Source organism: Anser brachyrhynchus, assembly GCF_964034855.1.
Source record: "Anser brachyrhynchus genome assembly, chromosome: 3".
Classification (NCBI taxonomy): Eukaryota; Metazoa; Chordata; class Aves; order Anseriformes; family Anatidae; genus Anser; species Anser brachyrhynchus.
The window spans coordinates 41949896-41973658 of record NC_137696.1 but is presented as its reverse complement, the minus strand read 5'-3'; the positions used below and the strand labels follow the sequence as shown (position 1 = coordinate 41973658).

The 23763-nt window shown below is 40.9% G+C and overlaps 1 protein-coding gene across 6 annotated transcripts in view; it reads left to right on the top strand.

Annotated features, from left to right (window-relative positions):
• The window catches only part of KIF26B (kinesin family member 26B), a 293782-nt gene that overhangs the window by 165948 nt on the left and 104071 nt on the right, over nt 1-23763 (top strand). For 5 of the 6 annotated variants that reach the window (XM_080586714.1, XM_080586713.1, XM_080586717.1 and 2 more), the window contains one exon: nt 22343-22526. In XM_080586714.1, the coding sequence (XP_080442840.1) occupies nt 22343-22526 (184 nt within the window). Of the gene's footprint in view, nt 1-4093; nt 4960-22342; nt 22527-23763 lie in introns of those variants that run through there. The other variant, XM_080586718.1, reaches the window with a different exon arrangement.

Below are 23763 nucleotides of genomic sequence, written 5' to 3'. Positions count from 1 at the left end.
GATGCCCCAGGGCCCTCCTCTAGTTACACACAGAACTCTTGCCCGAACAGCACTTTCACCCTTTTAAACTCTGACACTGTAATGAACTGTATGGGTCTGGTGAATTCATGAGTAATAGACTGACCAACATACAAGTAGTTGCTAAGCCCAGTATAGTCTTACAGCGTAGCTGCTGTTTCAAATCTAAGGCATTCCCAAATGAAAATGTTATTAATTTTAATGAAAACTCTTAAAGTTCTCCACAGATTATAGTTAGAATAGTTGCCTCCGAACAGTGTCTTCACTGATTGTTGCTACACGACTTACTGCAAGTCTGCTTTCTTTTCCCACATTCTTGTCAGTATGTAAATTAATTTAGATTAGTATAATCATTTGCCTCAGATTCTGCCAATTAAAAGAAGAAGAAAGATGAAATAGTAGTATTGCTTTGCAAGTGACAATTATATATCTTGCACTGCCTTAGGTTGCGTTTCTGTTTGTTTTCCTAATTTCCTTTGAATACAGTTTCACATTTCTCTGTCTTTTTACCTCTTTTATCTTCCAGGAGGATTGTCAGCAGAAAATTCTAATCTAATTATTCATGGATCATGTTCTTGCCATGGAATGCCTTTCTTGCCATAAATCCCCTTGATAGGTTGGTTCCCTGTGGTATTTCTGGCTGACATCCTCCTAGCCTGGAGTTTTCGTATCTATATTCCGGTCATGTTATTGAGGAGAAGGTGTATAACAACCCCTTTCAGTAAAAGATGAAGATCTCTACATGTTCACTTTAATTTGGCCTGACTAGTGAACATGAAATGTTGTGTGTTCACTCATGCAACACAAAATGCCATAGGCCTGCTAGGAACTGTGGTTTAGAACAGTGTCTGAGGTGATGGTCACACTGTCACAGCATGGTCATGTCTTACCTAGGTATTTATGTGGCTGTGACTGTCAAATCAGGGCTATGCTCTTAAGAAACAAGAACTGCATCTGCTAATGAAGCAATGGTCACACGACTGCGGTAGGCAGAGCTGAAGCAGTATAAATTGCCGTGAGTTCATGCAGAAGAGGACATAGGCTGGCATGTCACCAGGTGGTGATGAGTTGGTGCATTAAGCAGAAGTTGTTGCAGAACAGAAATAACTTCTGGACCAAGTTACCGCTCATTTAGTTCAGTGTCTGCTTTCTAACCAGCAGCTTGCAGCTTCTGAAGAAATGCAGGAAATTCTGTGGGGGCCAGGCATAAGCACATCTGACTGCTGGTACAGCACTGCTTGCCACATTTTATCTAGGACTCCTGGATAAGGAGCGAGCACAGCATCAGCTGGGGCAGTCAGGTGGTGCACCGTGTCCCCCCGGCTCAAACCGGTGGTTGCATACTGTGAATGTCCCCTAACAGGCCAGGGCAAGGAAAGAAATACCCTGCAGAAATGAAAGAAACATTGTGCATCCTCAACTAAGTTGAGATGGCATTTACTCAGCAGTCTGGATTTCATACCAAGGTCTGCCATTTCAGTTGCTCAACTTTAAAGAACATGTAAAGTTGTTAACAGGACTTAAAAGGCTTTTCTTCTTTTTGTTTCTTATGGTTTAGCCTTCATTAGTCAATATTCTAGTCCATACTAGATTTTCAGTCAACAAATTACAAAAAATCTCCATAGGAATGTTTGAAAAAAAGTTTTTTTTTGTTTGCCTTTTTTTTTTGTTTTAGCAACACCAGGGCCCAAGTCTCTTTGTCAGAAGGACTTCTGCAGCTACATCTGATTGCAATACAGCAATGTTATTAAGGAATGCTGGAATACATCATTGTTATGTATTACAGTCTGACACTTCATACTTGTAGACATTTCCAGGCAAATTGGGGAAAAATATGTAGTAGACATGGAAGGAAGAATCTAAAAAAACACCTTTGGAGTTTTTTTTTTTTTTTCTTTTTCCAGAAACAGAGACTAGCATGTGGACAGCCTATGAAAAATAAAGGGTGGCATATATCTCAAGTGAAGTCAGAGGTTACTGATACAACTCCTATACTCTTAGTCAAAGCTACTGTGTAGGAGTGGAGAGTTGTCTTTCTGATAAATGTTTTTCATTAATCAGTAGGGCTGCACAGCAGATGAGTGTTTAGGTCACCATTTCTTGTCTTGCCAGGCTTAGATAGAAGGCTAGAAGTAAACTCACTCTCTCTGCTCCCTCTTTGGCCCTCCAAGGCATGCAAAGCATCCCAGTGGGTGCAGAAAGGGTTAAAGATAGGTTCTTCACACACTCTCTGGATATATGCTGTAGCCTGCTGAGGAGGGTTGATTCTGTGGGAGATCAGATGTACCCTGTAAATATGTGCTGTACCTGCTTCTCAGTCTTTGCCTCTCTACCCATCTCACAAGTGATTCAGAGTCATCTCCTCAGCATTTCAAAGCTTTTAATTGTATGAGCCGAAGCCACCGATACCAGCAATGAATCCCTGTTGTTTCATTGAGGCAGTGCCTCAGTGATTATGCAATAGTCAGAATCAGTATTTTTATTAAATGCTAGCTCAATATTAAGAGTATTAGTTGCAGCAGAGCACTGCTGTTGTTTTTTAGAAGTCAGTTTATTTTTACAGCCAACATTTACTGAAAGCACCCATGGTGACAGAACAGTTGCATTTCTAAAAATAAAATAGGACAGTAGTGAGAAGTGATTACACCTACCTTGTTAGAACAGCACTGAAAATACAGTACTGGAAATAAAATTGATTCCTAAATCACAATACATGGCTAACAGTATTTTAGTCAGATTTTAGGTATTTAGATACTTAATATTCAGTAGCTTTAGATACTACTGAAGCTACAAAACCAGGTAGAAGCTGTTCCAAATTGGGCCATTTTATTACTGCAAAAATGAACATTGTACTAAACCTTGAAAGAGAGAGCAATGAGTTTAAAAAAAAAAAAAAAAGGGAAGTGAGCACAGTTTCAGATGGTGGAGAAAGCCAACTCTTAATCCTTTTTGTGGGCTTTGCTCCAGTCGGGCTTGCCATGTGAGTAAGGGAAGCAGGATTTGGCACTGGGAAGCAATAATGCTGAGGAAGACATAGGCACAGAGAGATGCAGTATGCAACAGCTAAACTATGTTCTGTACTTCCCGAAACACTGGGATGTAGAAAGGGGGGTTCCTCTCTCCAGTCTTGTGATGCAGGAACATGGGGAATACTGGCTGCATTGTTTTGAGAGAGACTGAAATCTTGGGGAGTTCAGAGGAGGGGATTAAGAATAATTAATGAGTCATAATAAAAAGGACTAAATATGTATAGTTTGGCTAAATGGTGACTAATGGGGCCTGAGGGATAGACCAGCCCACAAATACTTGAGGGATGGGACTCCCTCAAAGAGGGAGGGAAGAAAAATTATTTAGCATAAAGGATGAGTTTTAGCTATAAGTAAGTGGAGGAAATTAAACAAAGAAAATCTTAATCTGAGTATTGGGAACAATTTCCTGAATGAGAGTTCTGCTATTGCCCCTTGGAATAATCAGCCCAAAGAAGCACGGGAGCCTGACTTCTCCCTGTATTAAACACTTGGCTGAAAATACACCACAAATACTCACTTGGAACAATCTTAGCCCTAGCGAGAGGGAAGCGAGGAGGTGGCATCACCATTGGTCTACCGCCCCTAGGTTCTCTGAAAGAATAAAACATTCCTGGACCTGTTTTTCTGCCAGGATTTTCATCTTCCTTCTAGATATCAGTTCAACTGTATTGATACAGTTGCCCTGGGCAGGAGCTTTTGCAACCCCACAGGCAATGCAGCAAAGGGCCTGGTGTCCTGCAGGGCAGTGAGCAGGCTGGGCCTGGCCCAAGCCATGCCCCTGTAGCAAGGGAGGGCACCAGCAGCCCCGGCCGTGCTGCCAGGAGCGGGGCCGTGTGTCAGCGCTGCGCCTAACCCCTGGGTCCGCTTTGAGCCTCCCACTACAAGAGTCGTGGAGAAGCTGGAGGGAGCTCAGCGGGGACCACCAAGAGCCTGGTTTGAGCAGGAGGATGGACCAGAGACAGCCCACCCAACCTGAACCAGCCTGTGGTCCTATGCAGTATTGGTTTGGTTTTGCTTGGAGCCAGCGATGCACATCAGACAATCTTCAGAAGTTTTTCTAAGAACATTTTATTCCAGTTCATCCTACAGAAAACTATAAGATGATGTACAACCTTAGGAAGAAGGTGAAGGATGTTATCGGTGTTTTAAAAAACAGCACTAGCAGTTTGCACACCTAGTAATACGTTCAGAAGTAATATCTCTTTTTTTCCTGTTCACATTTTTACTTTGAACAGAACCTGTGATGTTGGGTTACACTGATATACTTTTTCTCCTGGGAAAGAAGGAAAATAGATACAGAGAAATTGGAAACAGCATAAAATCCTTGAGATGGCTCTACTTGTCCAAGCCACAGTTGTGTCTGAGGAGCATGTGGCATCCCCACTGTCCTGCTGCTCCCTTAATGGCATACTCCGGATGCTGCTTTCGCTCACATCCCCTGTGTGCTGGTGATGCCACTGTCAATGCCTGTCTTCTGTGTGGGTCGTGATGTGCTGGCTGTGCAGGCTGCATACGATGCGATACCTCTGGCAGCTTATGCAGATGTCATCACTCTGGGCTCTTGCACACGTGTAGGGAGATGGTGCGGCTCTGCTCAGAGCGTCTCTTTGCTGGTAGGAGATCATGCTTCGCTTGCTCTGACATTCTGCCACTTGTGCAACTGTTTATACCCTGGCCAACTGAGGATAAATTGCTTTAACATCTGAATTTCATGCAGGTAGAAACAATTAATGAGTTTGCAAGGTAGTGTAAAATCGGGCCTCGGGTCCTCAGCCCTGCATGGTGTATTATCAACCCTGAGCAGACGGCACCAGTATTTGAATGAGGAGGAGACATGCAACAGTGATTCTAAAGTCTCAGTAGAGCTTTTGCAAACACACATAAACCGCACTTTGAAAACTGAAATTGAAAGGTATGTTATGGCAACAGCTGGGTGAAAATTAAGAGGCTGGGGGGAACACAAAGGGCCATGGTGGCACAGGAGAATAGGGACACAGGAACTCACCCCACTTCTGGCTATACCTTGATTTCATGCCACAGCTTACTACCTGCCTCCCCCTTCCTTCCCCATATTGTGTGGGTCGGTGGTGTGCGCTGGATCAGTGCTAGGCTAGAAAGGCAGCTGGCTCTTCTGGGCTGCGCCTGCTCTCCTGGCTGAGCAGGCTGTGAGCAACAGGACTGCAGAGGCAGCTGTGGTCCAGCCTTCCTGTTATATGTGAGCATCGGCTTCTGCACCAAATTGGACCTGCCCTTCTCATCAGCCTTTCCAACAGCCTAGGTTTGAATGTGTACAAGATAAACATGCGTGATGGCCACATATATTTATGCATACTTTTCTATGTAAATTATGCTTAGCTAGTTTCATGACAGAGTTAGAAACTACATTTTGTGCACATCTGTATATGAAAAGAGCATATATTTTAAAGGCATAATTCCTTCTGCTCTCTGCAAGGGAATTCTTGAGTGATGGGTTAAATGGAGTCCCAGCAAGTGTTTCTGCCTCAGATCTCTGCCTCCCCAGTCGCACACATGGTGCGTGCCTTGGTCTTTCACAGCCATGCTTACATGTTGGATAGCAGGGAAGAGAGAAGCACATGCAGTTTCTTTCAGAAGGCTGCAGGGAGAAGTTTGCAATGTGCTATTCAAAACCTGCTACATTAAAGAGAGGCGTATTGCTAGAGCAGGTACAGGGTGAGATGGGACATTACCATGAAATTCGGTGGAGCCACATTCTCAGATCAAGTCTGTTTGGCAGTGGTAGCATGTGCCATGAGAGTTGCGACTCTTTCATTCCTTCTGGCCTTGTGCCATCCCAGTGGATTTGGGGATCTTTATGGTTGTCTTTCTTCACCTCCGTGTCGTTGTGCTTCCATGAGGGAAGCTGCAGCTCTAACCAGGAACATCTGAACAAAACGTTTTATTATTGAACATGAAGAAAAGTTTCTTGCATTTGATTATTTAGCCATAATGTGGTAATGATAATGATGGATTGGAAGGCAATGTAAGTAATGTGATTATAGTTATTTGGATGGTGAATCAGAGGAGTTTTATTACGTTCTTTGCTTCTTTTATAACTTTCAATATGCCCATTTTAAAGTGTAATCAAAACAGTATGCTTTCTTGGTTTATACATTAGTCACTATGAAAAGTTCCTAGCATTGAGCTATGCAGATGTTTTTTCATGAAGGAAAGGCTTAATGGTACATGTGAAAGACATGCCTAAATGGGTCTGTCTTCCTCTTTTTGGATCAGCACAGCAAGAACTGAATGGATAAAACCCAGTAAAACATTACATTAGCCTTTAATAATATTCACTGTTATTTTAATTTGCTTTATTTATTTATTTATTTATTTTATTAGCTGACCGAACTTTCATCCTTTCATCTTTTTTCTTCCATTTTAACAATCATTTGTGGATTAGAATGTTTTTGGTTTCGCATCTAAAGAGGCAATTTTATACTAATTCAGGATAAAGAGTGGGACAAATTTCAAGCTCTCCATGAACCAGCTGCTGTGAAATCAAACATGGAGTGACCCTGCCTTAGATTTCCTGAAAATTTGCCCCAGATGGACTATGCACGATTATGTTAGCATCTAATCTTTTTTTTTTTTTATTCCTGAGGTTGGCAAAGTTTCTCTTTGGCAGTGCGTTTCTAGATACTGTAGTATTTCTGAGCTATACACCTGAGCAGCCTTGGGAGAAGCTGGCAGTGGTTTGTTGGGGTAAAGCTCCACACAATTGGGTAATATCAGCAGAATTCCTCCTCTAATTCTGGTCAGGTTAGTAACTAAAGCTGTATGAACAATTGGTTTTTGGTTTGGCAGCAGAAATAAAAACAACAAAATACTGTTTTGAGTTAAACACAACATTCTTTTCAATCTGATACAGATGATTTTATTTCTCTTTTCATGTATGCTAAAGCTTAAAAACTTAGGTGTATGTGGTTTTAAGACATTGACATGTTTCACTGGTCTTTTCAAAATTTCAGTACATCTCTTCCTTCTTCATGGTTTTGTGACCAAAGCGATTTGCCAAATTGTTTTGCCTGGCCAAACTGACCAAAAGGTTCAGACCTTCCAGCTTCTTTGGCAAATGCCAGAAAATGCCTTCTGCTCATGAGTTTCGGGTTTCAAGCTGCTGACTGAGCAGGAAAAATAAATCATTACAGTAAGTGCCGTAAGAGAAGCCCTAACCTAGAAGCCTAAGAAACTGAGGACCACATCCTACCTTACCCTGTGTTGCTTGTCTGTGCTAGTTGAGAGAAATAGTAGAGGCAATGTTAGCTCTCTCCACCGGCAACCCTGGGCAGCCCTGTAGCACTGGCAGGCTAAGCTGATGCTTCACTTGTTAGCTTTTGGGCAGGAAAGTCCTCCTTTGGCAAGGATCAGCCACACGTCCCTTGCCACTTGAAGGCCTTCCTTCCTGCCCTGAGGGATTCAGATCAGCGTGAGGGGTAGTGCTCGTGAGCACCACACGCTGACTGCTGTCCTTGCCTCCGGGCTTATCATCTGAAGGAAACACCTCTTGGTCCCCTCAGCTTTGGAATGATTTAGACGTTATGGAGGCTTAATCTCCTTGGCACTTTCTTTCTCTAATTCAGCCTTCAAGGATTTATGTAACCAATATTATTACATACTAATTAAAACTAATCTTCAAGTGGTCGCACATACTTATTTATACTTCCTTAGCTTGCGGCAATGTGACAGACGGTGTTCAAGCATCCAGAATAACCGTGCGTGCTTCCTGTTATATAAGATGACTCCTTAAAATAGAGACTGAGAGACTGTTTTATTGGTGCTTTTTCCCCCCAGGCAGCTTCAGAATAGCACAGCATTGTCCTCGTATAAGCCAGTGTGACTGCCCTTCTGCTTCTGCTGAAATCTTTTTTAAGCTTGGTGAAAAACATGAAAGTAGACATTGTTTTTTTAATTTGACTTTTCTTATGACATCAGATAGAGAGAGGGGAATGGCATAGTCATCATAAACGCCCTATGTTTATACTCCTGTAATTCCTGAATGTGTTTTCCTTGAAGTTCTCCTGATATTGGGTTTGTCTGCAGCACAGGCAACCAGTCTCTGTGTGCTTGTGAGCCATTTTACTCCCAGCCAGGTGCTCATGGGCTGTTGTAATTCAGTCATGCTTGATAAAGCAAGCGTGGCTATCTTGGTAAATAACGATAGTGTAATGATGTCTTGCCCTCCTGGTGCTCACTGGCTGGCTGCCAACCCAGACAACTTTTCTGAGAGCCTCGTAACAGCGCTGGTTGGCGTACTGACCAGCTCCCTTCGCGGCCTGGTTGTCTTCTCTTCCAGCCTTGGGGCTTTCTGTAGTCTGCTCCTTCAAGATACTGAGTATTTTCTGCTTCTGCTTCCTTCAGTAGCAATACAGGGCACACATCAATTTGTGGGATCTGGTCCACAGACAGGAATCCCCTTAATAACTCAGAAAATGCCTATTCTTGAAACTTGTCCAGCCCCTTAAGGTCCCATTAGTCTCAGCAAGTGCTGAGCACACACCACAGCGCACTTCACAGGAGGTACTTAGGTCCTCGTAAAACTGAACTTGCATGGCAAATTCATCATACATTTAGAAACAAGTGAATCTAAGATTGGCCTCAGTGAGCTTCAGAGCACAGTCCTCTCTCCCAAGATTCATTGAAACTGCCCCTAACTTCATCGATTTGCATTTAATGTGATCAGTGCGTCTCCATGCAGTGTTAGAGACGTGAAATATAACTGTGCAAAAAGGCCCCATGGATATGCTGTTTCTCCTGGTTTAAAGTTGCTGTCTAATTGTGTATCACATAGTCCATGTTTTTTCTTTCTGTATCTTCATTTTCAGAGGTAGCTACCTAGAACAGAAAATAAATCCAAAGGGGAATATCAATGTGCTCTAGCCTGGGGAACAGAATGGCAAATGAAAGTCTGACTGAGTGCAGTGAGTGGGCAGGAGTTGATAACAGAGCGAGGACTGTAACATCACTCCTGAATGGCTAGCAGTATGTGTTAGTGGTGAGCTGTGTGCATTTCATCCCCCTGCTGTGTTTCTAATACTTTTTGATTAAATGAATTGATGGAACAGTAACCAGACAAAGCAAAAAATGGATAACAAACTCTATGTAAAATAGCTACAAGAGCATCTAATAAAATGTCAGAAAAATGAAGCCAGTGACACTGATGACTGAAAAAAAGAGATCTGTGGGCTGGTAGCCTTGTCTGGCACAGTATTGTGCTGTCCCAGCTCTGGTGTGAAGCAGTGTAGTGAGTTTTGCCCAAGTAGCAGGGCCCATCCCCTGTCCTGTGCTCTGCAGCACTTCTGTTCTTTGGTTTCTGCCTGCGGGACCGGTGTGGATGGTGATACGTTCAGGGGAAAGTTAGCTGGTGGTATTGCATCTCTGTGTGTGTGTATTCAGGCATAGAAAATAAAGACATTTTAGTTGTGGAGTATATTTCTTTTTGCCAATCTTACATAATTGCAATGTTATCATTAGGTGGTACTTTACATTATATTCCCTTATTCCCCTTTCTGTATGAGAATAAACTGTGCCAGAACAAATACCTTCATGCTAAGAATGTTATTTGCTATCACTGTACTGCTGAAATTGCAATGGTATAACTTAAATTTATTTTTTAAAGTCTGTGGCTTGGTGAGAGGGTGCAGAGTATTTTTTTTGGTCTGGAGAAAGGAAGGTGCTATGATATGCTGGTATCTGCATACAGCCTTTTAGAAAGGGCTGGTTGCAATCTCAGTTTGCTGGGTATGAGGACACGGAAGAATCAGGGTGGGAGGCTGAAGGGGGAGCCAGCCTGAAGCTCCTCTGAGTTCTGAAGTTTTGTTTTGAGCCCAGGAGGCCTAAACTGATAAAGCTAGGCAGCTTAGGTAAGTCCCAAATGGATCGATACCTCACAGTTGTAATGAAGTTTTCATTTTGATCTGAACCTTCAACAGGAGAATGTTTTACTCTGGAGGAGATGGAGAGTTTAATACAAGGAGGCGGCCCCAGACGTGCCAGATCACCGTCGGTTTCCTTCATTTTAACTACGCTACCCATTCAATAAGGTTGCAGTCCTCTCTTGTTTAAATCAGATAAAAGCATTTCAATTGAAAGCAGTCTCATGACATTGGAAACTGAATTCTGAGTTTTATCTCCTGGCTAGCCATTGTGTAAAGGGGTTTACAGTTATTTAAAATGACCAACAGACCGGGTGTATCAGCGGTGATCAGATTTTCAGAATGGAAAACAGGGGCAAACACAGGGTGAAGGAAAATTTTGACTGCTTGTGCCTTGCTGTAGATAACTGTAGTAAAGCAAAAGAAAGCAATCCTTCCTCTGTTATCCTCTGGTCTGGAAAGCAAATTATATTCACCTTTTTCTGGAGGCAGGATAACCAACAACACAGACTGTAAGGCATCGACATACACGATCAATTTGTTCAAAAAGATGGGATAATTTACTTTGCAGATGTTTAATTTGCCCATATGAAATGGGAAATGCCATATATCAGGATATCAGACAATTCTAATACCGCTTATGAGTTTTGGGGTCCTTGCCCAACATCAAACTGATCGTAGGTACTCTAGGCAGTATATACTCTAGGCCTTCTTCCATAAAGCCCCTATTCTGAAAAAATGTCCTAAAAAGATGAACCAGAATTCTTGAGAGGAATCATAATGAAAGCAGAGAAAGCCGTATCCATAAGATGACACAACCAGCTTAGGAGATGGGCTATTCTGTAAGGTGATTGCATCCATTTGTCTCTTGTAAATAGGAAGAAAGAGAATGCTTCAGTTTTAAATGTCAACATTAGCACAAATTGTGCAAAATTGCATATTTTTTTTTTGGTAGTCTCTGTATAAAACCATTTAAGATATTTGAATCATAACCTCTTTGGTGGTGGGTTTCTGAAGAAAAGTTGCAACATCATCTACCCTGTGGTGGGATTCCTGGTTAGGAAATGAGCTTTTGTTCTGGCTGCACTGTATGAAACATTCACACCTAGCTCTCATTAGAGCAAATGGCAATGTTCCAGCCTGCAAATGACAAAATTAAATCTCAACAGCAAGGTCTGTATCAATAAAAGAAATCATAGCTTAGTTTTCTATTCATCTGAAGAGGGAAAAGAGTATTCTGGCTAATATTGCTGCTTGCATTTGTCATACCTGCCATGGTCCTATAGGACTCAGATACTGCAGTACCTGTAACGATCCAGAAGAACAGAGAAGACCCTTGACAATTTGTCTCATTCATGCCCCTCCAATCAGTTTCAGCTGTATTTTATAAATGCTTAACATGAGCTAGTGACACGGTATTCAGATGGAACAGAGGGGTGCATATGGGTATTAACTAATCAGCTGAGGTTAATTTCCAAGTTAAATCAAATGACAAATGTATTTCTCTATCTTCTTTCTATATGACAGGATGCATTGAGAGGAACTCTTTTGGCCTAAAATTTTGGACCATTGTAAATAACTTTTTTGTTCATTTTTAGAGGTATTTTTCCTAAAAATATTTTTGTTAAGAAGTAAAAATACATGTCAAATACTTGTTTGGCTTAGCAGTTTGCCCAACTGTGTGAAAAGTGCCCTCAGAACTGAAAATAAAATGGGCTTTCACTGAATTTGTATAGGTAATAAGCAAAAAGCTGTAGATTAAAGTCTTTATATCTCTTACAAATTCTGCTTGTTGGTGCCTGTGCCACACCTCTCTACAACTCATTTCCTCTTGGGCATGGTTTACTTCTTTGTGTGATGCATTTAATTCCATGTTGTTTTTCATTTCACTTGACTGGAAATAGAAAAATAAGTACAAAAGGGTTTTTGTAAGTAGTAACAATAAATATCAACAGTAATAGTGTTTTCCAGTTTCATAATTTTTCTCAGTAATTCATTCTGCAGCATGATTTAAGTAGGTTAATATTAAGGTCACCTCCCAAAGGAGGTGGGGTCTGAGCTAGCAGAATGCTGAACATTCTTGCAAAAGGCTGGGCATGTATGACTTGCAGGATGAGGACATTCAGTGCCTTGCATAATTGCTTCCTAAATCTTCAATGGTTAGAGGGAGAAGGTCTTATAACAAAGCACTGAAGGTGGTTTGGGTGAAATTTTTGTCTAACTTTTTACCCAGCAAAAAATGTAGATTTCAGTCAAATTAAATTGCTCCATCAGCTTCTGCTGATTTAATTTCCTCCCAGAAATTAATCTAGAATCAAAACATCAAGACTTTTTAAAATGTGTTTTGGTTGCACACTTGCAGAAAGTAGTAGTAGTTATTTTTTTCCCATTTGGAATTGTAGTTTGAAGTTTGCTTCAATTATATTTAAATTAAATTCTAAAACTGAAACCTTTCATTTTGGATTGAATAAATTGCTGAGATTGATGCTGATTTTGTAGAAAATTTTCAGAGAAAAGATATTTTCAAAGACAAAAAAGAAGTGTCATATTTTTATTATTCTGCTCTCGGAATTGCAGTAATATATATTTGGATCATGGAGGTTGGAAGGGACCTCAGGATGTTTCTTGTCGAGCCCCCTGCTCAAAGCAGGCTCAGCTCTGAGGTCAGACAGGTTGCCCAAGACTTTTGGGTCCTGAAACCCCCCACAGGACAGAGACTTGTCAATCTTGCTTGTCTGTCCACAGGGTGTAAAAGCTTTTCCTTGTAACTCATCTGAACCTCTCATGTTTCAGCATATGCCCATTACCTGCTGTCCTCCTGTCGTGCACTGCTTTGAAGAGCCTGGATCTGTCATTTTTGTGCTCTTCTTGTAGGTACAGGGGGGATGCTCTTAGGCACCCACCAAATAACCATTTGCATGATTCTGCTGAAGAGACCTAAATTAAATTACTATTTGCCACAGCCCATGAATTTCTTCGTGTTTTGGCATATCTCTGTAAAGGTGGGATCATAATATTCCTGTCTTTGTCTGTTCTTTTTATAAGCTGTTGGAGCTGGACTGACTTTAGCAAGTGTGTAGGCCATTAAGAAGATGACCTCAGTCTGGGACCTTGACATTTTATGGATAGTGATGGTGACAGGCTCCAGTAGTTGAAGAGCTAATTTATTTCAGGAAGGTGTAGTTGGCTTATTTAATAAACCGGAGCTTCTTTTAAACATAATGTTAGGAATAAATCATGCATTTTAAAAGCCATGCTGTGCTTTAAGCTCTTATTGCCTTGAATCCTTGTGCCTTATTATTCCTGTGCTGTGTATGTCTTTCCAGTATGTTTCTCTGTGCTCAACAGAAGAAAAGTGAATTTGGAAGGACTGAGAGAAAGCTGAGGACAAATGCAGGCCTTGGCTACATTTTAGAGGTGGAAAAAAATATCACTATAATTGAAATATGGGTATGTGTTTAAATGTTCTTCTGTAGTGGTGCCTGTTTTAGGCCACCACTGGGGAAAGCAAAACAAAACAACACAAAACTGTCTCAGAGAATTATCCCTGTCTCACAGTAGTGACCTAGGTATCAGGCAAGGCTTTCAGGTACTCCCACAGGAGGTATTTTTGACTATGAGAGGAGATTGCCTGTCAGGGCTGGGTTTAAGTGCATTGAATTTCAGTGCATCTGTGTTGTCAGTGTTTTCCCATTTGTATGCTGATGTTAGTTTAAATGTATTGGCCGCTGAAATAGTGATGAGGCAAAGAAAACTATAAAGCTTACCCACCTTTTGGCCTTTTTATGCATCTCTTTAATTGTTCTGCCAACCAGAAAGTTAAACAATGACACAATGGGCTATGAATCTGTGTGCTGGCTGCTTTTCCTCCTGGTGTTATGAGAGGCTTTGGCTGGATGGGCCAGAGATAAAGCAAAATAGTTTTCCGCACAGTGTGTGGTCAGGCTTTAGCACTGAAGGTAATAAAATAACCTCAATCTTATAAGCCTCATAAAACTTACAATTAAAAGAATTGTTTTATGCGATTTTAAGGACTGTTATTAAACGGCCTCTCATTGCAAAGCTTCTGTTAGTCACGTTTTTGAGTTGTCGTCACTGTGACTACTTGATCATGAGGAGAGTCAGCTACGGGCAGCCTGACCGTCAGTCCTGTCCCATGGCTGGAGGTTGGGTAGGTGAATTCAGGCACTGGGAAAATCTGCTTGCCAGCCATCCTCGGTGGTACTTCCAGGAGAAGGCAATGTAACTGTACATCTGCGCCCCTAATATTTTCCAGCTAACACTTGAAGACTGACAGATCTGTGTGTGTTTCTTGTTTTACAAAATAACAGTGCAAATATAAAACAGCGCACGTCTCCTTTCCTATTACTTGGTGGCAACGCTGGCATCTTACAATCTAAATCGTAAGTGTATGCAGGCAGTACCTCTTAACACCCAAAGCCTGAGCTGGACAGAGCTCGTTTTGGGCCTTTCCTTGAAAGGTACTAGTGCCCTCGCCCTCAGCAATGCACGATTGAAATTAAGGCTGCTCTGGTCTGTGGCTGTCAGGCTCATGCCTGTGCAGTTTTCCTTTGTGACTTGAAGATGCATTGCCAAGTAACCATAGCAGTAATTGGTAAGTGCTTACATTTGAATTCGTTTGAGTTATAGTACATGTAGCTGGTTTTCTTCCTGTATTAAACTGGTGCTAAACATCTGATTTTATTTTATCTAAGTGTAATGGTTCAGCTTGCTTCATGCATTAAGCATGCAGTGACACGTATCCAACTCATCCTCAGAGCTTTCCAAGAACAGGATAATGCTGTGAGTACCGTCATCTCTGTGACCACCGTTTCTTATAAAAGCATTTTTTTAGAGACAAAAATAAGTTAGATTAATTATAAAAGCAACCTCTACCCAGTCTTAAAAAAAAAAAACAAAAAAAAAACAAAAAAAAAAAACAAAACAAAAAAACCTTAAGTGACTTGTGATTTGTCTTCTGTATTTCAGTGCTGAAGATTTTCTTAGAGTGGGGTCCTTCTGCTGGTCACCAAAATCCCTCCTTGCCATAAAAACGCAGGTTGCTTTTATGTTTGAAGTTAATAACACAGCAGAAAAGGTGACTCTGGTCATTTTTATAGTTTGTGTGGTGACCTGGATCAGTAATGCCTGAAATTTAGAAATAATACTAAGAACAGAAGAGAAAGAAGAGGAGAAAAAGAAATGAAAAGGAAGGGAAGAAAGCAGAAATGGTTTTGTCTAGCTAAATGCATCAAGCTATTGAGTCAACATGTAGTTTTCTTGATGGGTACTATTTAAAGACAAGGGTATCATCTCCTGTAGAAATTTCAGATTTCATTTCATTTATTACTTTTTTTTTTTTTGGCCAATATTACACCTGTGTATGAGAGAGAGTTAATGATTTTGATGCTAAAATCAGAAGGAAGTCTTGTCACTGAATCTGGGCTTACCAGGTTAGGTGAAAAGCTCTTTGCTGCGGTATGGTATTACCTGGTGAAGGGAATCTTGTGGATCAAACAGCAATGGCATGAGAAGTGGTTTGTTTCATACCTCGCCATAGCCTTGTCTAAAACTGAGTTTCACCCAAATAACAGCAGTATAGAATACAATTCCTCCGTCCATCAATATGCATTTGTGTATGACTTTGAGCTTCCCATTAAGCTATTGATCTTCAAGCATATTGATCTTCTTCATCTTGGAGCAACTTAAGAGCAGCTCTGATTTACACGAATTTGAACTTGATATAAGAGGCAGTCTGAGCAGTTAATTTCACTGAGATTACCTGTGTACAACAAGCTTTGGGTTTTATAAGGCATGTCCTGAATAAAGATCGAAGCCCTATTTTGACTGTGTGCTAGAATTAAATAATAATTTAAAAATAATGAATTTCTGGACATTTACAATACAGTTCCAGGGGAGAGCAGTCACTAAGGCATTGTGGCCAAAACATCTGAATTAACCACCCAAGAAGTAAAAGATTGCAGCCTGGGATAGCTTTATTGTTGCTATGAAATTGAAGGCATGCATACAAATAAAGAGAACAATAAGGGGCAAGCGTTTACTGGGCATTAGAGAGATGTTTATTATACCTTCTACAGCATAAGCAGAAAGCGCAAATTATCTCCAGATTTTAAAGACATTGTAAAATAATTAAACACAAATACTAAGGATCTTCCTGGAAGTACAAATGCAGAAAATGTTCCTCTGAGGATTCTTATTTCATTCTTTACATCTCTTACTAAGCTGCAATGCCACAGCCCTGCATTTGGCCACCCAGAGAATTAAAGTGGAGTGAAGTTGCCCCGATTCTCATTCCTAGCTCAGAAGTCCTGTTGGAGGGCAGGGAGTATGGGCCGGGAATGTGAGTGCAAGATTTATAGCCCTGTCTTTTTACTTTCAGTCTGGATAAGAAAAATTGTTCCTTGTAGAGATATAAGAAAAAGCCTTTGGAGATCATTCTTGCTCTGCTCATGGAGCAAGCTTCTCAGGTGGTATCTTCCATTTGCAGCAGATAATGAAGAAGCATCCTAGCCCCTTGCACCAGAACACTGTTCAGTCGTTGGTAAAACATCCTGTAAAGCTTCTCTCTTCTCTTTGCTTTAGAAGATGCAAAGAAACGCCTGGTACAAAGGAAGCTATGTGTCCCGGCCAGATTATGGCCCTCCAATTAGATGAGATTTTGCATGAAACCACATTTAGTACCACACGTCTCAGATTTTAGGGTTGAGGAAGTGCTTGCCATATTAATTCATGCATATTAGCCATGTCAAGTGAGTGTGATTTAGAGTACCCTTTAGTGTGAGCCAGTTCAGGAGGTTAAAGCAGTAGCAACCAAGCCAAAATAAATTGAGGAAAGGAGCAGGGGAGGGGAAGGAATTACACAGACAGAACACTGGCATGTATGGGGCCTTCCTTTTTGATGGTAGTACCTAGGTCTTTAGCTGTATTGTCATCTCAGTGAGCCTTTATGACCTCTACAGATGACTGAGAGAAAGAGAATCCCTTTTAGGTAGGTTGGGTCCCTATCATTAGGAAATGTGTACATCTGATTTAGCGTCCAGTGTCCATCTTGTGTCCATCTGGCTTAAAATACATATATATAAAAGAGGATATCATCAATAGGCCTTACGTGTTGGGGGTGAGGCTGAAGAATGTTAATTTTCACTTATAGGTGCGCAATCTGAGACCACAGGAATTGCCATATATGAGTGTTTCACACTGGGTAACCAACACTGTTAGTCACAAAGGTAGATGTGTGTTACCACTAGTGATATATCTGCACAAATATGCTTAGGGACTTTTTTCAGAAGACTGATTTCTGAACTAAACTTCTAACTAAATTCTGATAACTAAATAACTGATTTCTGAACTAAACTGGGTTTTCCAACCCAGCACTAAAATACAGCAGGCAAGGCAGTTTTGGATAGGTAAAGGTAGCGTTTTGATTACTAGAGAGGACCATTAATTTCCTTTGGGCTTATAAAACAACCCCATCTTTAGGTAAGACATCCTCTGCACCTATGAAGTTCATACCTTACTCCCCCAAATTTTATTTATTTTTTTTAACAAAATGAAATGTATGCTTCCAAGTAAAGGAGAGAAATAGATTTTTAGTTTTAATGAAAATTGCAAATTAGAATTAGCTAGTACCTGACTATTTAGCCTCCCCAGCTTGACAGGCATTTATTGTGTGGAAAATACAACATGAAAGTGAGCTTATTTTCAATTTTTATTTTGTCACAGAAACTGATATACTCACTGGACCCTATGATCTGGAATTCTGTTTACAAAGGTGATAACTACTAGATACAATATAGTATAATATAAAGCTCCAGTAATGAATAATTATACAGAGATATGCCCCGAAGGAAATTTCACATCAGTGCTGAAGGGGTGTGTCAGGTACTGAAGCGTGAGAGTCAGTGCTGCTCATCAATGATGGTCTTTGCTGACACAAATGTGAATTATATTTTAATTATCCACATAGGCGTTTACTCTCCTTCTGAATTTCATGAACCTGTTGGCCATGCTGACCTCTTGGCTTGAATGATAAATAGTTGAAAAAAAAAGATCTTTTATGAACCTAAATAGTTCCCCTTGAATTTTATTAGCAGCGCCTGTTTTCTTACTTAAAAGAGAGGAAGCAAATATGCCATGAGCTGCAACAGCCAATCCCCCCTGAAGTTCATAATCTTATACGTATTTGTGTCAAATGAGGTTCTGCATGACTCGGTTCAAGCTGAAGGCATGTGAGCATTTTGTATTGCAGGGAGGCTTTATTTTCAAACAAAGTGGAAAAAAAAGTGTTTGTTTTTCTTTTCTCTCCCGACTATTGCATAGCAAAAAGTGGATGTATGGATGTCGTCCTCAGTTTCTGAAGCTGCTTTTTGTAAGCAAAATTAATTTAGATCTCATGAATGTTCGAACTGTTCCTTCCACAGTTTCCTTGTAAATGTTGTACTGCAACTATTACCCAGTTGCCTCTCTAAACAAGCTATTTAAAGTTTTCCATAATGGCTTTTATTTTGATTGAAGTGTTTTATCAACTTCATTGTTCATTCATGTATTGCTTACAAGTAATATCAATAGCTTAGCAGAGATGTTTGGGTTACCCATAGCAGCATCTTTCTTCTGTATTAAAAATGGATTATTTAATCTATTTCTGTTCATTCATCTCTCTAGACAAGTTTCCAAAGAATACACTTTGCCACCAACTTCTCCAAGTTACCTCTCAGTTGGCTTACTTCCATTTCTTCAATAAATCCCACAGAAGGCCTTCAACTTTCAGAAAATTCGTATCAATCAGGAATTGGCTTCCACCGTACAGGAGTTTCCTGTGCAGTGAATGTGTCTGATGATCCCAACCTGCCCAGGGAGTTTTAAGGGAAAAAAATGTCCCCATTTCTGCATAGGCAGGAGGTACAAAGCCTTCTGACTGCCCAAAGATATCCTCTATTAAACTTGTATTTTACTAGACAAAAAGCAAAGAATGTCATTTCAAGAAGTAAACTCAGCCTCTTCTATGGACCAGCTGGATTTTTGAGGTACTTCCCCATTCCTGCCAACAATTCATCAGTTTTATTTGGAATAAACTTTAATCAGCTTTCTAACACCCCTCCTGCAATCTCAATTCTTGATCTTGTGATTATTTTCTCTGCCACAAATCTCTAAAGCTTTCAAAAAGTCTCCAGCTGCTTGTTTACATAGGGACTTCCAGGAAAAATAGTCCAAATTAACTGAAGGTGTGAATCCAAAGTGTGTTAGCTAAACAGCTTTAAATTGATCTTCCTTTTGAAGGTAATTCAGTTAAATCACATTCAAGACACCTCTGTGGTGAATGAGCGTGGCCACATAGTGGCCAAATACAGGTTAAGTTACCCACTTAAGAAGTTTAATTTGGATCCAGTTTCTTGTGTGCTTCTGTGGGCACTATCCCTGCCACAGCTGTACCCCACGGAGTGGTGACGTGGTCTGCATCGTGCTGGAGCCCACTGCGCACCCTGCACTGTCTGTAGCTGATATTACTTGGCTGAAACGGGATGTAACATAACCTGGAGCACCATCAACTTATTGTCAATACATAAAACCAGGCTCCCATCATTATCATTACCGCTACTGCAGTGGTACGCGTAGTCTAAAGTGGAAATCAGCCCTATTATACTAGCTATTAAGTGAAAACAAATTAGCTGGCTCCTGTACAAAGAGCAGAGTCAAAGAGCTGCGGGCTGGGCTGGGCTGGGCTGGGCAGGCAGTGAGCTGCAGCAGTATTGGGTCTCCCAAGGTCCGTCCTGGTGCTTCGCCAGAGAGGTCTTGGTGGTCCAGAGAGTCTGTGTGGGAGGGCTAGGCCTCTGACTTGCCTGGAAAAATAAAATGTGATAATTTCTAGCCTGTGCTAGATCACATGGCCAAACTCAGCTGCAGTTTGCATGATCGACTGTGTTCAGAGCAATGCTAGCCACCCAAGCTGAGTGATTTTACTCATGCAAATGTGCTCACGAGAAAGTCACGCTGTACAGGCTTGTGCCATTTTGCAGTCTACATCTGGTTGAAATATCCGTCCTTTCCCAGTTAAATGCTCTGGGAATTACCTGAGACTTATTGCCTTTTTGATCCCTTTCAAAATTCAGTAAAGTCTGATAGGGCTCGTAAATGATTTTCTAGCCCTCCATCCATTGATTTTTTCTCCTTGGGGAAAAACAGAAAACCCCATGAAGTTGTGAGATGTAGTTCATTGCTTTTTCATACATCTTACCAGTTGCAGGCCAAAAATATAAAGTAAAATGCAGGTTCTTCCATTTGAATGTAATCTCAAAGGTTATAACTGTCAAACTAGAATACAGTTCCAAGGCTTTGAAAAGGCCAGTTGCCTCCAACAGTGCTTTTTCTTTAAGAAAAATGCCAGCCACCAGCTTAATTTGTTCAAGAAGTGGTTTGTATTACACTATCAGCTTCGTAAAAAGAGCAGCATAATGTCGTTAGTGACAAGAGAGAATGGCTCAGTCAACTTAGAAAATGCTTTTTAGGCAATACGTATTCCCCCAAGGTGAGTCAGTGAGACCAGATGTATGACCAGAGAGGGGGAGCCATTGCCTTTATTTAAGCCTGGACTACTGAGCTTGACCGTGTAAAGACCATAGTAAATTTTTCATTCCGTGCGTTCAACATTTGTATTTTCAGCTGTTGCACGTACTAAAAGATTTGGCTTAGAATAATGTTCTATGAAGCTAAGACACATGGGAAATCTCGATTCAGCATGGACAACTTTATAAAAGCATTAGTAATGGACAACGTGGAAGCTAAAATCAACAAACCCTATCCAGTCATTGACATGGTGCTAGGAAGAGGGAAAAAATGGTGCTTTTTGCTTTGGTTTTGACCAACTAATTCTGATTACGTTTTCTGAGAAAAAGCAGACAATCTTAAAAGAGAGGGCCAGGTTACGCACTGCAGTCTCAAAGCCAGAAGGAAGGGGCAGGTCAAGGGCAAAGAGGTAGCGCAGAGACTTCCGAGTTGTAATTGTGTCAGGTCAATTAAAATCTCCTAGTGCTTCTCTTTTGTTAAAAACTAATTTATCGAGAACTGCTTTGCATTTGCCATAGGCTAAAAGAATACACTGGGGTGGCACACAGTGCACACGTGATCAGCTGACATATGGCAGCTTCATGCCCAGCAGTAATTTGTTCGTGTGTTTGAGACATCTGATACAAACACAAGGTACTTGCATACCGAAATTAGTGTGTGTATATATATATATATATATATGCACTCAGTCTTTTTTCCCTAACTCTTTGGGATAAAATAATTTAATCACTTTTGGAAGTTTAGATTTGGGTAACATATACTAATACCAGTGTAGTAGAGCTAAAGTTTCTTAAAACCTAGAAGGGTTGACTGGTCTTGACTGTCACACTTCAGCAAGGTAAGGAGAGCTACTGTCAACATAGACTGCTTTTATACCTACCTCAAGCCACAGTTCTTTGCCAAAGCAAAGAGCAGGAATGTAGCTTCATGAATTGTTGAGCTTCATCCTTTGGGATCGTGCTTCAGTTGACCCGCGCTGTTTGAAGTGTCCATTTTACAAAAGGGAAACTCTAGGACAACATGATGAATATCGGCTTTATCACTGGGCAGAGCAGAATGCACGTGTGTTGGAACAAAACAGCTGCAACAAAGGCTGAGTGTTGAATTGCCTCTCAAAACATTTTGCAAAGCAAAATATTGAAATGTTTCTGTTCCAGAAAAGCTTAGCTTTTTAATGAAAGTCTACACAAACTTCAGCATTCTTAGCTAAGAATACTGCAGCTTAAAAACTGTCTTCGTTGTTTTCCCTGCTTAGTGGTTAATGCAGCTATAGATGGTATGATTATCTCATTGCAAGCAGCAATATTTTCATTGGTCATCACTTCTTAAGCTTTTAGACTGTCTTATGTTTTAAGAATTGATAGAAATTTAAAACAGCTAGTGCAAGGCTTCTTACACCTCAGCAAATTCACCTGAGCGTTTAATACTAATTGGCGTAACAGTGGCTGCTTACATCCAAACATTGCACAAGTATTCATTTTCTAATCAGAGGCTTATGAGTGACAAGTAATTCTGTGTTAACCATTTGGTGACTGAACTTATTTTTATAACAGAAATTGGCATATAGCTCATTGATTTAGTTGGAGGTTCTGGAGCTTTTTTTGCAGGCTGAATTGTTTCAACAGATGAGACAATGACAGAGACCTGATTCTGACCCTACTTAATGAGTAAAGTACCAGAATTGTAGAGCTGTTGCAATTGGTGAGGTCAAAATTGAGATCCTATATAAATGTTAACTGATAATTACCTTTATTTATTCTTGACTGCTTGTGTTGATGAGTTTGGGTTTTTTTTAGCTTACTCTTGTCATTTTTCCCACAGAGCTGCTCAGAAATTGAACCTGTCTTCTAAAAAGAAGAAGCACAGACCTTCTGCATCGTCTGCTCCTGAATCTCCGCTCTTCTCTACCAGCTTCAGCAGTATCCTTCAGACTTCCCCACCCCCTGCACCACCATGTTTGTTAAGGGCAGTCAGCAAAGTGAAAGACACCCCCGGTGTGGGCAAGGTAAGCCTTACAAGTATCACTAAAACACTTATTTTCTGTGGGAGGAGATTTTTTCCCTGTGCTAAGCATCAAGAGAATTGGAAAAGCACGTCGTTTCTTGTTTGGCTTTACTGCAGTTGGTCCCTGCACATGCACAAAGGCCTGACAACACAGACTACTTAGTACACGCGAATTTGTAATAAGGTTGAAGTTGACTTGAGCACAGGCAGCCCTCACCATGCAGCAATAATACATTTCGAGCTCTCAGTTGGGCAAAATGCACCTGCACTGGGGCCGTGGTGCTACCCAGGGGTGACAGTGTCCATTCTGCTAGGGTTTCTGGAGAAGGTTGGTCTCTGCGGCTGTGTTTAAACTGTGTAGCAGGTGCTTGCTGTGGCATATTCTGGGTTCCTGATCCCTTTGTTGTCCAGGCTGGTATTTTGGCTGGATGCACCATAATTTGCTTCTCACTCATCTATCCTGGCTTTCTTCCAGTGCAGTCAGGACAAGGCTGGACATACCTGATCCGCATACCTGAACAAAGCATATGCTGATAATGATGAATTACTCCCTTTTCCTTCTGTCATGTTACTTCCTTCCATTCTCCACAATCACACCCCCTTAAAATGCTGTGTAGGTGCATACTTATGATAGAAAATGGTGGAAGCAATGGGGAAGGTGGCTATATGGTTTGTTGTTGCTGTGTTATTTGTCTGAGTAGCCCTTTTTCCCTGTCAGAAATGGAGAGCCTGGCACATTACATCTGGGAATACACACACGCGGTTGCTGAAGACAGCAGTTTGCTTTAATCAAGGTAGTTTCTTATGCAAGCATCTGTGTGTGCGGCTTTTCCATATTCATTGGGTACGAAGCAGAGACAATGAGTTTGTTGCAAATCTTTTTGTTTAGAAGAGAAACTGTAATATATAATCTAGGAGTACTGAACATATGATGTGCTTTGGTATTTCTGTTGCTGGTTTTGGACATTCACTTTGGGAAATTGCACAGTTCCATATTTTTTTTCATAGAACAGCGGTATTACTTTTGTGGCTGGTTTATGCCCATTTGAAAAAGGCCTGTAGGATTCCCTCCACATAAGGCTCCCTTCCTTTCCTCTGGCTTGGTAAATGGGAAGAAATGTACAAATCTGTCATGATTTGATAAAAGGTAGTAGTGATGCCTACTCTGTCTTCAGTGGGAGGGGGAAGAAGCTTGAATGTGTTATAGTTCGTATAAGAACCTGCTATGGAAAATAGAA